The 15,397-nt window shown below is 43.5% G+C and overlaps 2 protein-coding genes across 2 annotated transcripts; both read left to right on the top strand.

The window, feature by feature from the left end:
• Positions 1-4,666: 4,666 nt before the first annotated feature.
• LOC109738527 (non-classical arabinogalactan protein 31) lies at positions 4,667-5,484 on the top strand. Its single transcript, XM_020297618.3, has 2 exons — positions 4,667-4,941; positions 5,047-5,484. The coding sequence occupies exons 1-2, from the start codon at positions 4,761-4,763 to the stop codon at positions 5,349-5,351; spliced, it is 486 nt and encodes a 161-aa protein (XP_020153207.1). The 5' UTR covers positions 4,667-4,760; the 3' UTR covers positions 5,352-5,484.
• A 6,050-nt stretch (positions 5,485-11,534) lies between these two features.
• LOC109738524 (non-classical arabinogalactan protein 31) lies at positions 11,535-12,539 on the top strand. Its single transcript, XM_020297616.3, has 2 exons — positions 11,535-11,810; positions 11,923-12,539. Exons 1-2 carry the CDS (start codon positions 11,609-11,611, stop codon positions 12,225-12,227), a joined length of 507 nt encoding a protein of 168 aa, XP_020153205.1. The 5' UTR covers positions 11,535-11,608; the 3' UTR covers positions 12,228-12,539.
• Positions 12,540-15,397: the final 2,858 nt, after the last annotated feature.

Here is a 15,397-nt window from a genome sequence, read left to right on the forward strand (position 1 = left end):
CGTTTTAGCAGCCATCTTATTTACCAAAGTGGTTTGTTTATCAAAAATTTGGCCAACTAAATTTTCAGGATGAGCAAATTGAGATTTAAGACCATAGAATTCCTTAGACATATCATCGAGCTCTTTATTCATATATTCCATAAAAGTTTTCTGCTCCTTGAGCTCTTTCTAAAGAAATTATTATGCTCAAATTGTACGGACATGAAGCTCCTAGTATTATTTTCAATCTATTCCAACTTCCTATAGTAAGGATCAAAGTTCTTGGGTTGAGCCATAGAGGAAGGCTAACACACAAGTAAACAAAAAGCAAACGAAAGAGACGAGCGGAAGAAGGGCGAATAAAAAGGCAAATCTTTTCAAAAATCATTTTAGAAGTGGGGGAGAGGAAAACGAGAGGCAAATGGCGAATAACGCAATGCAAGAGATGAGAGTTTATGATGGGTACTTGGTATGTCTTGACTTGGCGTAGATCTCCCCGGCAACGGCGCCAGAAATTCTTCCTTCTACTTCTTGAGCTTGCCTTGGTTTTTCCCTTGAAGAGGAAAGGTGATGCAGCACAGTAGAGGTAAGTATTTCCCTCAGTTAAGAACCAAGGTATCAATCCAGTAGGAGAAGAACGCACAAATCACCAACACCTGCACAAACAATCAAACACTTGCACCCAACGCGATAAAGGGGTTGTCAATCCCTTCACGGTCACTTGCAAAGGTGAGATCTGATAAAGATAGATAAACAAAAGATAAAATATTTTTGGGTTTTTTGGTATATAGATCTGGAAATAAAAGATTGTAAAATAGTAGATCGAAAGTAATATGATGGAAAATAGACCCGGGGTCCATAGGTTTTACTAGAGGCTTCTCTCATGAAGGCAAATACACGGTGGGTGAACAAATTACTATCGAGCAATTGATAGAAAAGCACAAAGTTGTGATGATATCCAAGGCAATGATTATGCATATAGGCATCACGTCCGTGTCAAGTAGACTGACTCCTGCCTGCATCTACTACTATTACTCCACACATCGACCGCTATCCAGCATACATCTAGAGTATTAAGTTCATAAAGAACGGAGTAACGCCTTAAGTAAGATGACATGATGTAGAGGAATTAACTGAAGCAATATGATGAAAACCCCATCTTTTTATCCTCGATGGCAACAATGCAAGATGTGTCTCGCTACCCCTACTTTGTCACTGGGTGAAATCACGCAAGATTGAACCCAAAGCTAAGCACCTCTCCCATTGCAAGAAAAAACCAATCTAGTTAGCCAAACCAAACCGATAGTTCGAAGAGATATACAAAGGTAGTAAATCATGCATAAAAGAATTCAGAGAAGATTCAAATAATATTCATAGATAAGCTGATCATAAATCCACAATTCATCGAATCTTGAAAACACACCGCAAAAGAATATTACATCGGATAGATCTCCAAGAACATCAAGGAGAACGTTGTATTGAGAATCAAAGAGAGAGGAGAAGCCATCTAGCTACTGGCTATGTACCCGTAGGTCTGAGGTAAACTACTCACGCTTCATCGGAAGGGCAATGTTGTTGATGTAGAAGCCCTCCGTGATTGATTCCCCCTCCGGCAGGATGCTGGAAAAGGCCCCAAGATGGGATCTCACGGGAACATAAGGTTGCGGCGCTGGAAAAGTTTTTCGTGGATGCCTCTCGTGGTTCTGGAATATATGCGAATTTATAGGAGGAAGACCTAGGTCAGGATGTCACCGAGGGGCCCACAAGGTAGGGGGTGCACCCTCCACCCTTATCGCCGCCTCGTGGCTTTTCTGACTTGAAGTCCAAGTCCCCTGGGTGTCTTCTGGTCCAAGAAAAATCATCGGGAAGTTTAATTCCGTTTGGTATTCCTTTTCTGCAAGGCTCAAAAACAAGGAAAACACAGAAACTGGCACTGGGCTCTAGGTTAATAGGTTAGTCCCAAAAATAATATAAAATAGCATATTAATGAATATAAAACATCCAAAACAGATAATATAATAGCATAGAACAATAAAAAATTATATATACGTTGGAGACGTATCAAGCATATTTCCCTCTTTTGAAGTAAACCGTTACACATATCGTAATTTTCAATTTCACAGGTTGAGATTTTAGTTTCGCATTTTTTTTCACTTTCAGTAGGTGCATTTTACTTTTCACTGGCTTGTTTCACGAAAATCACATCTATTTCAATTGCACGTTTATGGAAAAACTTATTTTACTCTTTTGAAATAAAAATGTTACACACTTCCAAATAATTAGTTTCACAAGTTGTCATTTGAGTTTCATATTTGAGTTTAATAGGTTTATGTGAAAAATGTTATTTTCACAGATTTTTTAGTGAAATAGGTTTGTTTCAGATTTTTCTAGTGATATGGGTTTATTTCACATATGAATTGTGAAACGTCAAAAATTAAATTTGTTTGAAATGTAACCAAAATTGGTCTAGTTTTAAAGTTCTTGACGCCAGGAGTCCAAATATATAAAAAGTTTCAAAAAACGAGTCTATAGTTTAAAAGATATGGTTGATTTAAATTCTCTAAGAGGAAATAAAGTCTATGGATTTGTACTACAGGTAGAGTGAGAGTAGAAACTTGCATGTGTACCGTCCCTGACAAAAGGTGTACTTTGGGGTCCATTATGCTGCCACTAATTTGACTTAAAATAAAGATACAAGAAATATACTAGTGCTATACATTTAGGTCGACCATACAGTTTTACAAAACTCAGAACAAGTGGATGGCACCAGATCTACCGGTACATCACGGAACCGCGCAATATGATTTTTGCGGTTCCTCCCCCCATTTCAATTTGCTTTGGAAATCGCCTGCCTACTTAAGTGCTCAGTTGGAAGATGTCTTTGGAACCTCCTTTAGGACAAAGTTAACACTCAGATTCCGCTTCATTGTAAAAGCGTATTCCTCCTACATTCCATTTGTGCCGTATGTCATGCTCATGTCTAGGAATACAACCGCCGGGAATCATGTAGTTCATGCAATGCGCCAGCCCTGTTTCATGCTGATATGCAGATCACGGGATAACTAGCTAGCTAGGGTGTGCGGTACTCCACCGTGTACTCCAAGCTGCCGGCCATCTCTTCAAAAGGTAGCAGGATCCAAAGCGTTTAAACTAAACAATAACTTGTTGAAAGTACTACTTCTATATTACTCCACAAGGCTCCAAGCCACATGCGAGTGCACCATGCATGTTTCCCCGATTAACCTCGTATATCCATTACAACATATGACCCATAAAGTAAACAACAACTTGATCCAATGATCTCCCCTAATTAATCCAACATGCGTAAACAACAACCAAGAAACCATCTTAATCAACTACTAGTTTCATGCAGTTGCTCAGCTAGGGGCCTAAGAGCATCTCTAACCGATCCCCTAAAATGCTTTAGAGAAGTAAAATTTCAGTTTTCCTTCTCTAACAGTACTTAACTGATCTCCTAAAAGCTTTAGAGCAATAAATTATCCTCCTCGTCCGCCCCGACTCTTATTTTTACTCGGTCGCCCATCCATGGAGTAAAAAAGATTCCCCTCCCTCCTCGGCCTCACGAACCCCACCCCACGCTGCATCCACTCCAGCACCGCCCTACTTGCCTTCGCCGGCCACAACACGCCAGCGCCGACTCTCGTAGCACCCACCGCTGTCCTCCCCACGTCGATTTGGTCGGTTCTCATTGCTAGCAGGGCCTATATCGACAGATCTACCGTGGTCGCTGCCGTTGTAGGATTCGACGGACTCACATGTATGTCCTCCTCTCGGCGCCCATCAGCTCATCGGTTCGCCGCTGCTGGTTATCAAGTGTGACCACTGTCGTGGTTAGTTCGGTGCCTAGTTTCAAGCATGCCGAAACATCCCGAATGGGTGTTCTACAAGTGTGAAAAGGAAGGAGTGAGCCATTTTGTACGGTTATTCTTCGGATTCGTCGCAATTTGAAACTCATTATTTGCTCAAAATTGTATGTAGGATGGATGCAAATTTTGGTATTGTAAACAAAAGTACATTGATCTATTGATAGTGAGAAAATTTGCTAGATGTTCGTGCACTACTTGCTAGAGATAAGACAAGAGAGGACACAAAGTCCAAGTATGAGGAGGCGGAGAAGAAAGAAGTGTGCAAGCTCGAGAAGTCAATAGAGAAAGCAACAATGTAGGTAATGAAGACATAGCGAACTCATTGATCGGGCTAGTGGGAGCAACTAGGGAAGTTGTTTTTCTATTTGAAGTGTGTAATTTTTCTTTTAGTTTTCTTTGGATAGGTTCTCTTAGCGAATAATTGGTGAAGTAGATGTTGTTCAATAAAATAATGTAGTACTTTCTCCGATCCAAATTAATTGACGCAGCTTTAGTACAACAACTTTGTACTAAAACTGCGTCAATTAATTGGATCATGGGGAGTAGTTAAGTTTAAGTCGGTGGCCCAAAAATAAATGAAATTTGACAAAACAATTACTCTTGAACTTCAACGGATCGATTAGAAACAACTATTTTTTTAGAGGAGCAAATATGGTCCTCTAAATATACGGCTTCTAAATTTTAGGAGATGGATTAGAGGATGCTCTAAGACAGGACCTCACACTGTCGTCATACAAGTAGTACTATAAATTTGCAACCAATAGCTTCTTGTCTTCGCAACGTATCATTCCTAGCTACTACTTGATCTTGTCCTAGCCAATAGCTAGCTACGTTTGTCTGCCCAGTAGCCTTTTCTAGCTAGCTAGCTAGGAGGGAAAAGACCACCTCACCACCATGGCTGTGCTAGTGCTACCCAAGTGCCTTCTTCTGTTCTCCCTCTGCGCAGTGCTCCTCTCTCTGCCCGGTACCGGCGCCTCCGCCGTGAACTTCACCATCGGCGTGCAGGGCATGGTCTGGTGCAAGACCTGCAGGTACATCGGCTACAACGCCGACATGGACGCCTCCCCGCTCCAAGGTTAACTCTTATCTCTGCGTTCTTTAACTACGTCCTCATCCCGTGCATGCTCCTTCATTCTGGCATCGATCCAAACATATTTGATGTGTGTGTTTATGCAAGCAGGCGTGGAGGTGTACCTGCAGTGCCGGCACGGCCCGCGGCGGCTGAAGAAGTTGCCAGGGGCATCGGGGCAGGGCGGCTACTTCACCATCCAGTCGGCGCACATGGCGTCCTTCACCAACGACGAGTGCAAGGTGTACGTGGAGAGCTCGTCGTCAACCGCGTGCGACCTCGCCAACGAACCTGCTTCCGGCGAGGGGCTGCCGCTCACGTTCAAGACCTTCGTCCAGCGCGGCGACGGGCTGCAGGCGCTCTACTCCGTCGGCAACTTCTTCGTCCGCCCCAGCGACCCCAACAACTGCTACTGATCCGTCCGCCCGTCATGTGCTCGTAGGACTTGAATAAACGAAATTTGGATTAATCAGCTGTTGGAGATGCTTTAGTAATTAGCTGGGGATGTGCTGTGCTGCAAGGTTTATTTAAATTTATTCTCTTGTTGCAGTGGTTTCCTAAACTTCTTTTAATTACCAACAACTGCATGCTCGGAGCACTACAGGAAAAACGTATGTTAACTATTTTGATGATCATTCAAAGTTTTTGTTTTTCATAATAGATGATCATTCAAGGTAGGTTTACCATTTTCCGGAAAACTTTTCCCCAAGATGTGGAGATGCACGAGGACAAGTATAAGTGGGCCTGTTTGAATAAGAAACTGGGTCATGCTTTTATATTTGCTGAGATCAAGCATTTATATGCTTTTTGACCCAAAAGCCTGCAAATCTTTTTAACGTAGTGCAGATGCAGCCGGAAATCCAATTTGGCTCCCGAACTAGGTAAGTGAGACACACTGAGAGAGGAAGAGAGAGCTTTTAGTTTTAGTTTTTCATTGCGTAGGTCCCACACGTAAGTGACATTGGAGAGAGGTGTAAAAATATCCAGGAAACGTCTTGTAGACGGTCAAAACCCTTTGATTGGATACAGAAGGGCATTTCTGTAAGGTCACCTAACGACAGAGGGGCGAATTTGAGCACACTTTAAAAGTGGGGGTAAATCAGAGTAGTGGGTTCGAGTTAAGGGCTGAAATGTAAATGTCACACCTTTTTATTAGGCAAAGGCAAAGCTCTTGAATTACACACTGGGTGGAGAAAAATTGATCGTCACGAAATCAAGTACAAGGGGGATCACATGATCCGGTGGCAAATCATCATACAATTTTGAAGTGCTATCATAACTTGCTAGAGAGGGAGGTACTTTTACATTCTCTGCTAGCAAAGGTAACGGTTAGGCTTCAAAAAATTGATTCAGGTGCTCCTTTAATTCTTCCAAAGTTAGGCATAATATAGATCCTTCTGTTTTGCCATTGTCTACCACTTGTTTCGGCTACACAGAATATGTTCCAAAACGGGCGACTTTTGTTCTTTTTGTTGTTGCTAGTTCTCCACAATGAACGTCAACCATGACCGATTAGCAACAATCTCCATTTTCCCCACTGTGCGAACTATCACTTCTCCTCTATGGTTGAGGATATGGAAGTTCCCCAATCTCCAATCATTTATTCAGAGTGAAATGTGCCATCTATGTTGACTTTTAGTTCATTTTACCTTTCGGAGCATGACATCTAGTTTGTCCCCTCTGCTCTAGTTTCTTCTCCTTCAAAAAGTCTTGACAATACTTTCTAGATTTCTTAACAATTATATGATAAAGGGCATCAATATCTCTATGCTTGCCTTCTTCCCTGGCGTATTTTCTTTCGGTCCACCATTGCCAGAGCAACACCACCACCATGATTATTCTTTTCACTCTCCATGTCCAGTATTTTATTTATGTATTCAGTAGCTGACTACTTGTCCATGAATTGTCCTCAAGCCTTCCATGTTCAACATTTTCCAAATAGTTCTGCACTTCAGAAATAGCATCATCCTCAACTTGTCTCTTGCAGACTAGGCATTTCTCCTCACTTCCACACCTTTTTCATCTCAGATTTGTACACGTTGGTCAGATATTGTGCGCTACTTTCCAAAAGAATTGTTTCAAGTGATTTGGGCGTATTTATTTCCACAACTTCTCCCATTTAACTTCTTAATCTATCATTGTGTGTAGGAACTAGCTAAACCCCGGAACATAGACGTAGTATGATGTCTTAATTTAAAACAGTCCCTTGGGATCAAAATTCCAACTAAGTTGTCTTAGTAATCAATATTTATAGGGATGTTTAACATTTTTCCCTGTAAGTATCCTACGCCAAATCCTTATCACATCCCCTAGTTCTTACATTAACCAGTTCTGGTACCGTGCCCGGGTCATAGTCTCATTTTGGGTCTGGCCAGATTCTTACATTCTTTCTGCTTCCTGTTCTCCATATTAGCCATTTCCTTTGTAGGTGAATAAATTTTGGAACACTACTCCAAGTGTATGACATTCCTTGCTTTGTTTTTGCATTTAGGACAAAGCCATTTGTGAAGCATTTGTTTTTTTAACACTTGGCTACATGGGAATTTGGAATGTTTAGAAGTCCCCAATCTTTGCTAGCACGTCTATGTTAAAGGCATAAAAATGTCTAAAGCCAAGACCTCCATCCCTCTTGGACTTAGTCATTCTCTCCTCATTGATAGAGTGGGTCTTGTTCTTTTTCACTTGATCAATCCACTAATATCTTTAGTTAGAGAGGTAATTTGCTCACATACGGATCTTGTTATTTCAAAGCAACTCATTAAGGATAGATTGGATAAATAACTCTTGAACTTGTTTCTTTATCTTTTGCATCTAAGCTTCTTACACTATCACTATCCCTTTTTTCATTTATGATGAAAACAATCCAACAACCGCGGTGGTGGGTTTGCTTGCGCTTGATGACTTGTCGTTGTTAGAGCTTTCTGGCTAACTGCAAGAAATGTAGATTTAAACGTTAGGCCAAAATCTTTTGCAAAATGAATATACTTATAGGATGTGTACCATAGTTTTCTCATGAGATTCTAAGACGATGGTGCAACATGAGCTAATGATGTTGCCGTAATAGATGTTTTTGTGACCGCCATCTTTTTCTCACAATTCTTCCTATTGTGCCCATATTCTTTGAATGCAGAGAATTTTATCCTCGTACCAACCCTTGTGTCTTTGAAGCACATGAAATTTGGGTTTTTCATTGTGTTTTATCCTCCTATCCCCACCAAGCCTCCCAGGCATGACACCATACATTGGTGACAGTGGCCTTGGCATAGTAGAGAAAGGCGAGCTAGGCATGCCTTCAATCGACTCAAAGCGATTATCATAATTTTGTCCTGATCTACTCCACAATGTAGAAGTTGGCAGTGAATGTGTCAAGAACCGATATAGTATATGCATTATACCGCGTGAGGGCATGGCGGCCTAGGAAGTTGCCAATACCAACAACTACAGGTGTTTTAAGTAAAATTAACAGTGTATTCATGATTGATTTATTTGATCTCATATACATATTTCACGTTCCATGGCATGGCGGTTACAAGAATGTATGATATATCTCTTAATTTTCCTAGAAATATTTGGACAAACATGTTGTTACCATCACCTTTCTTCTAATCACTTCAAGCATGCTTATGATTGTGTATATCTAGTTCCTACTATTCTTCGGTTGTTCATATTGTTATCTACTAGATCACAATTAGAATTTAACCAAAATAAGCTCTACACCAATGCCTTCGATCAGTTTTCATGATTGTCATAGCACCATCAATTGTCTTTTGAGATAGCTTTGCTTTATGGCAGTCGAACAAATCCCATATGGTGCCTTTGCAATCCTCTGGAAGTTCGCAATTCCCTTTCTATGTATGTCTTCCTCCTATTTCCCTTAATGCATGTTGCATAGTTTCTATACTTTGCTCTTGGAGTCCAATTTCGTACAACATTTATTATACCATTATGTTGATCTGATATGAAAGTTGTACCACAGAAGAAGCACGCATTGCATCTCGCTGGAGTACACTACCATATGGTAAGTACAAGTATGCCATCCCAAGGAGTATAAGAATGTTATCCATCGTTGGAAGTGCAAGTTGCGTCCGAAGAAAGTTTCGTACAACCCTATCAAGATGTGATCTATGTTTCAAAGATATCGACACAAGCAATGCATCAGTGAGAACCGTTCATGATTTGGAAACTTTGTTCAAGAGATACTTTGATTGAAATTTTGGATCCTACAAAGAAAAGCATTTGTCTTCACCAAAGACAACCGAAAGCAAACATTCCCAAGAGGTATCATTGACTACTGATTAACAAAAAGTCGTGGTAGTTTCTCGATCAATTGATTCCGTTACGAGTTGACTCTTCAAATCTTGTTTCCATGAAAACTACCCATTTGGGACTTGAGAGAATATTCGGTGGAAACCAGATTAGATACCGGATATTCAAAGGGCGATGCTATGCATCGGCCGACTGATCTTTTTAAAAGATCCGCCTCCTCGTGAGATATTGGATCTAGTGGGTTGAACGGTTGAGCGTCACCCTCTACTATTGCAACACAGGTCGTGTTGCAGTTATTTTTTGCAACACAGGTCATCTTGCAGAATTTTTTGCAAAACATAGGTCAAGTTGCAGATTGTTTTTGCAACAGAGACCTTGTTGCAATTTAATAATTTTTATCACAGAGGTATTGTTACAGTTTTTCCTGCAAACAGAGGCCTTATTGCAGAAAGGAGAGATCGTGGGGAGTTAGGTCCACCAAGTCACGTGGGACGCGTGCCGTGCAACCAAGGCGGCGAACATGAGCGTGATAATCCACCGGCTGAACCATATCGTTTTCCATATTCAAATCTTGCTCTCCATTGACAAGCATGAATTAAAATCGCGGGAGAAACGATTTCGCGGCGGCCTCTCCCAGCAGCTATAGCGGCCGGTGTAGCGGGCAATAGCGGCAAATATCAGAAAATTTTCTGATGGGAGAGATGATTTCTGGAAGGTTTTGCTGATTTTTGAGCCATTTAGAGGGATATGGGTAGGTTTTCGCGGCAACAGCCATAGCGTAGCGGCGAGGCTCCCGGGCAGCTATCGCGGGCTATTTTAATCTATGTTGACAAGTTTAAGTTTTTATTGTAAACTTCGTTTCCACCGGATATTCTACCTAAGGATTTAGATGCACCGCTTGACCTAACTCATCAGAAGGACACGTGCGTAGCATTTGTGTCACTATCTGCCTTTGGTCACTCTCAAGCAGAGGTAGAAACTTCTTTTTTGAAACGCGGCCAAAAGCTTTGCCCGTTTCGTTAATTAGGAAAAGGATCGTTGTCCAATTAATTATGAAGAACCGGTGAAAAACCGATACAGCAAGGGCCAAGGAGAAGAAGAAACTTTGAACTCATCGTCAGTCCAGACGAAAGCATACGTTCCGAGAATCCCGATGCAGCGAGGTGAAGGATCCAATATGCCTTGAACGCTACGTAATGCTGCATGGTTTCTGGTGCACGTATATGTATGCATTCGAGATGCCTTTTCTCATCCATCCAACGAGCCGGCCCTCGTTTTGCTGATACTCTCAGATCCACTACTGCAAGCTGCCGGGCGTCTCCTCGAAACATACGCAGTAGGGAACGCAGTACGCGTACGTGAATTCAGATAATCACACTGGGATAATACTAGACTCATGGGTTACCTCCAACGGACCTTCACGGAGTGGCCAACATGCCATCCCCCCCCCCCCCCCCCCCCCCGATTTTCACTGTGGGGCCCACCAATCTTAATGAAATCCTGGCCACTAATACTCCCTCATTTCCTTTTATAGGGCTTAAATCTGAAATCTCATCTACTAAGGCAGATGATGAGTGAAGGAATATATCTACTTTACAAAACTATCCAAATTAAACTAATGCATTAATGTGGATTAATTACACTACATGCATGCTTGGCCATTAGATGAGTATGACATTGCATGCATTGATGAGTTTTTTTTAATTATTGCATGCAAAGGTTTAATGCGCCTTGCAATCTCAATAGGAGATGGAGATGAGCCCTTTAAATCGGAAAAACGAACAATTTAACATACAGTTTTGCTAGAACTCATCTAGATGAGATATAATTTGGTCTCATTCACCTTTTATAGCCATTGGATGTGATGCTATAAGATGTGTGTGTGCTGACATGAGTTGTATCTGTTTTTGTTTTCAAAGTGAATGAGACCAAATTATATCTTATCTAAATGAGTTCTAGGTACTCCCTTTAACATAAGCCTTATGAACCGGAAAGGAAGAAGTATTTAATCAGCCCCGTAAACTCCCCGTGAACCCCCTGTGAGACGCTTGCTTAAGTCACCTGTAAGCAATGACAGCGCTTTGAAATTGTAAGTAGCTCGCTTGAGATGCACTCCAACAAGGCTGCAAGCCACATGCGAGTGCACCATGCATGTTTCCCCGACGAATTAATTAACCTCGTATAACTTGGCCCATATAATAAACAACAACGACCGATCTCCGCTAATTAATCCATCGCGTACACAGAAACCACGAACCATCTTAATCAAGTACACTAGCTAGTAGTATCATGCAGTTGCTCAGCTAGCTATAAATTTGCAACCTCTAGCTTGTTGTCTATCATTCGTAGCTAGTTGATCTTACAACATAGGAACCTTTTCTAGCTAGCTAGCAGAAAAAAGACCACCATGGCGGTGCCAGCCAAGTGCCTCCTTCTGTTCTCCCTCTCCGCGGCGCTCCTCTCTCTGCTCGGCACCGGCGCCTCCGCCATGGGCCTGCCCCAGCCTCATGTGCCGGTGAACTTCACCATCGGCGTGCAGGGCATGGTCTGGTGCAAGACCTGCAGGTACATCGGCTACAACGCAAACATGGACGCCTCCCCGCTCAAAGGTCAGCCCTAACCCCAACCTCTGCATTCTTTAACTACGTCCGCGTCCCATGTGCACGCTCCTTCATTCTGGCATCGATGAAACATATATGTTGTGTGTGTTGGTGCATGTAGGCGTGGAGGTGTACCTGCAGTGCCGGCACGGCCCGCGGCGGCTGAAGAAGTTACCAGGGACATCGGGGCAGGGCGGCTACTTCGTCATCCAGTCGGCGCACATGGCGTCCTTCACCAACGACGAGTGCAAGGTGTACGTGGAGAGCTCGGCCTCCACCGCGTGCGGCCTCGTCGACGAACCCGCCGCCGGCGAGGGGCTGCCACTCAAGTTCGACTCATTCGTCAAGCACGGCGACGGCCTGCAGGCGCTCTACTCCGTCGGCAACATCTTCTTCCGCCCCAGCAACCCCAACAAGTGCTACTGACGCATCCATCCGTCATGTACGTACTTGTGGGACTTGAATAAATGGGTCAGGAACTCAGGATGAACTAGCTGTTGGAGTAGCTGGGGATATATATATCCGGTGCTGTACTGTTGATTTAAGTTTTTTCTGTTGTTGCAGTGGTTTTATAAGCTTCTTTTAATTAGCAACCGCATGATCGAAATAACTCTTAATATGATTAGGGCAGTGTATGTCATGTCATGTGATGACTAACCGATGTTCTACAAGGCTCCCTGTATAACTAGTACTCCTACTTCGTAAGTTCATTCAAGTCGGATTTGTTGTTTTTCCCAAGATTTATTTAGAGAAAAGGCATGAAGCTCGACTTGAAATTAATGAAGCCATCAACCAACTAGGATACAAAGGAACTGACTACAAAGGCCAAAACTTGACAAAAAACTGAAATGTCACAGGCAGATCACGCTTGAGACCAGGAGCTACAAGTAGCAAAGCTACAAATGCCATCGCCTACACTAAGAAACCACAGTCAAGCCGTGGGCGAGGGCCCACGGCTGCTAGAGCAGCAGAGCAGAGGCCAGACAGAGACGCCAACGAACACGGACGGGAGAGGCTGAACCACATGGAGAGAAACCCGGCAGTGTCGTCGACCCAAAGGGGCTAATGTTGGAGAGGAGAACGCAGTCTCCCCTACGTCCATGCTGTGCCACTACACGAGGATATTGTATACAGGCCAACAACCCATGAGGGTACCAAACAAGAGCCGCTGAAGGATTGCGAACCAGCCAACTCGCCTCCCACATCACTGGCAGCCTAGAGAGCAACGTACCAGCGCCGCCACCATTCACCATTCACCACAACCGCAATCTCCCCCCATCCCTAGGACGACGCCTCCAAGGAGGAACACGCCGTTTGAACGTCGCCATCGTCCGGCCCAAAAGGCCAAGGCTTTCACCTCGGAGCGTGAGGGAGGAAGAGGGTTGGCGAGATTGGAAGCTCGACGCGCCCACAGGAGTGGGCCGGCGCAGGGGCGCCGACGCTGTCGAGGTCGACACATAGTAGACCAGGGGTTTTCCCCGTTCCAGAGCTCCCGCCACCCCACACCCAACAACCAGATCTGGTCGGGCGGGCCGTAGCAAGGGGAAGGAGGTCAGGATCCAGATCCGGCTGAGCCACCGGAGCATTCCTCATCCACAGAGGACCTCCGACGCCCTACTGCTGCCCACACGACCGGAAGGGACAGAGAGCTCCCGCAACGCCATCCACCGGCGAGATCCGCGCAGCCATCTCCACCCGGGTCCGCCGCCCCGACTTCCAGAGCCCCCTGCTATGGGCCAGGGCAGGCGAGCCTCACTGCCACCTTCACTGGAGGTCGTACACCAAGGCCGGTGGAGTCCTCGTGCAGCGGCAGAGGGAGGGAGGGAGGACTCGAGGCGCTAGGGTTCGGTCACCCACAAGGGGCGACGCAAGAGGAGGGGCGGATGGTTTCTAGGGAACCGCTCATGACGTTTTCCCCAAGATGTGGAGCGATACATGTGGACATGTGTAAGTGGGCATGCTTGAATCAAAAATCGGGACATGCTTCTACATGGGCTTAGATTGAGCGTTATATAATCTCTTATTAGCCAAATCGTGCGATAAGACAAAATCACTAATTAAGGGATACCTTTTGCAAAGGTCATCCCATCTCGTCTGGTGGTGATAAGTGGCACACTGCATATGCGACACTTGTTGCAACCTTCGAGTTTTGGTGAGATTTTCCTCCCACGAATGGGAGGCATGGTTTTTCTTTCTTTTTCTAAATTCACTTTTCAAAACATTTTATCTCTTGAACCATGCGTCAAAATCACGAACTTATTTCTCCGTTGCGTTTCTCGCATTGAGATCTTTGAGACTAGATCCAATGGTAGCTTTCAATGAACTTCTTTTGGGAAAATCTGTGCTTCCAACCAGTAGCAACTTGTGCTTACAAATTATAGTAACCCGTGCTTCCAAGTAAATTAACTTGTGCTTCAGTTTTTTGGCGAAGCACATATGTGCCTCACTTGGGGAAACAAAAACAGAAACCGAGATGAACCATAAAGAAAAATAGAAAATAAAAAAACCAGCAAACTGAAAAGCAAAAAAAGAGCAAGGAAGCACAGTTCACCTTTTTGGGAAGCACAGAAGCACAATTTGTGCTTCTCCCGAGAGCATAACTATGATTCACGCGGACTCACACCTATGCTTCATTTTGGGGGAAGAACAACTATGCTTCACACATGAAGTGTCAATGTGCCTTACACAGAAGCACAACTATGCTTTTGTGCTTCACGCAAAAAGCACACCAAAAAAGACAAAGAAACCAAAGAATAAATAAAAAACAAAAACCTTGAAAAAACCAACCGAAATCGGAAAACTAAAAAACAGGAGAACAATCGGGAAAAACCCCACAGAAAAAATCTACTCCCATGGGGTGCGGCCAACACGCGACATGTGGCGGTGTTGTGGCGCACCGCGTGGCAGCTGGAGTGCTCACCCGCCCTTCGGTAGTGTCCACTGGAAAGCCCCTCGAGGGGGTACCCGGGAACTCGTGGCTAAGAGCATGGGTGGCTATATGTTGATGCCATGTTATTTGGAGTCACTATTTATCATCACTCATATTAAAAGGTTACTGTATTTTTTCACAACTTCTCTCATTTTCTTCCCCATTTTTATTATATTTGCCTATAAGCAAGCAAGTGTAGAGGTGGGCTCTTCTTGAGAGTAAACCCGTCTCATTTTTTTCATGTCTCCACTTTACATAGAAAAAATATATCATTGTTTGCTGCCTATAAACCCTTGTTATATTTGCTCTAACTAATATGTGTCGCTGCTCTCTCTATCGCCACATGAAGAGTGCAAGTGAGGTTCTATTTTATTTGAACTATGTGTGATAATGCTAGTGTTTTGGGTAGTTGGGATAAACACTTTAATATTCGCCAGAACAAAAATCTATAAAACTCTCAGAAACGTCATATGTACGATCAGTTAACAAATCAAACTTGTCTCAGCAGAATACCAACATTTGGTCCGATTATGAATAAGATGTGTACTTACCATCGTCATAGTGTTAATGAGTCAAGAAGGCCATGGACTCATTTTCCCGCATGGCATTCTGGAAGTGGGATTTGTTAGTCTCGTTGCTGTTGCTGATTGTTATAATTTGCAGTGGT

This window comes from Aegilops tauschii, chromosome 1 (genome assembly GCF_002575655.3).
Source record: "Aegilops tauschii subsp. strangulata cultivar AL8/78 chromosome 1, Aet v6.0, whole genome shotgun sequence".
NCBI classification, from domain to species: Eukaryota; Viridiplantae; Streptophyta; class Magnoliopsida; order Poales; family Poaceae; genus Aegilops; species Aegilops tauschii.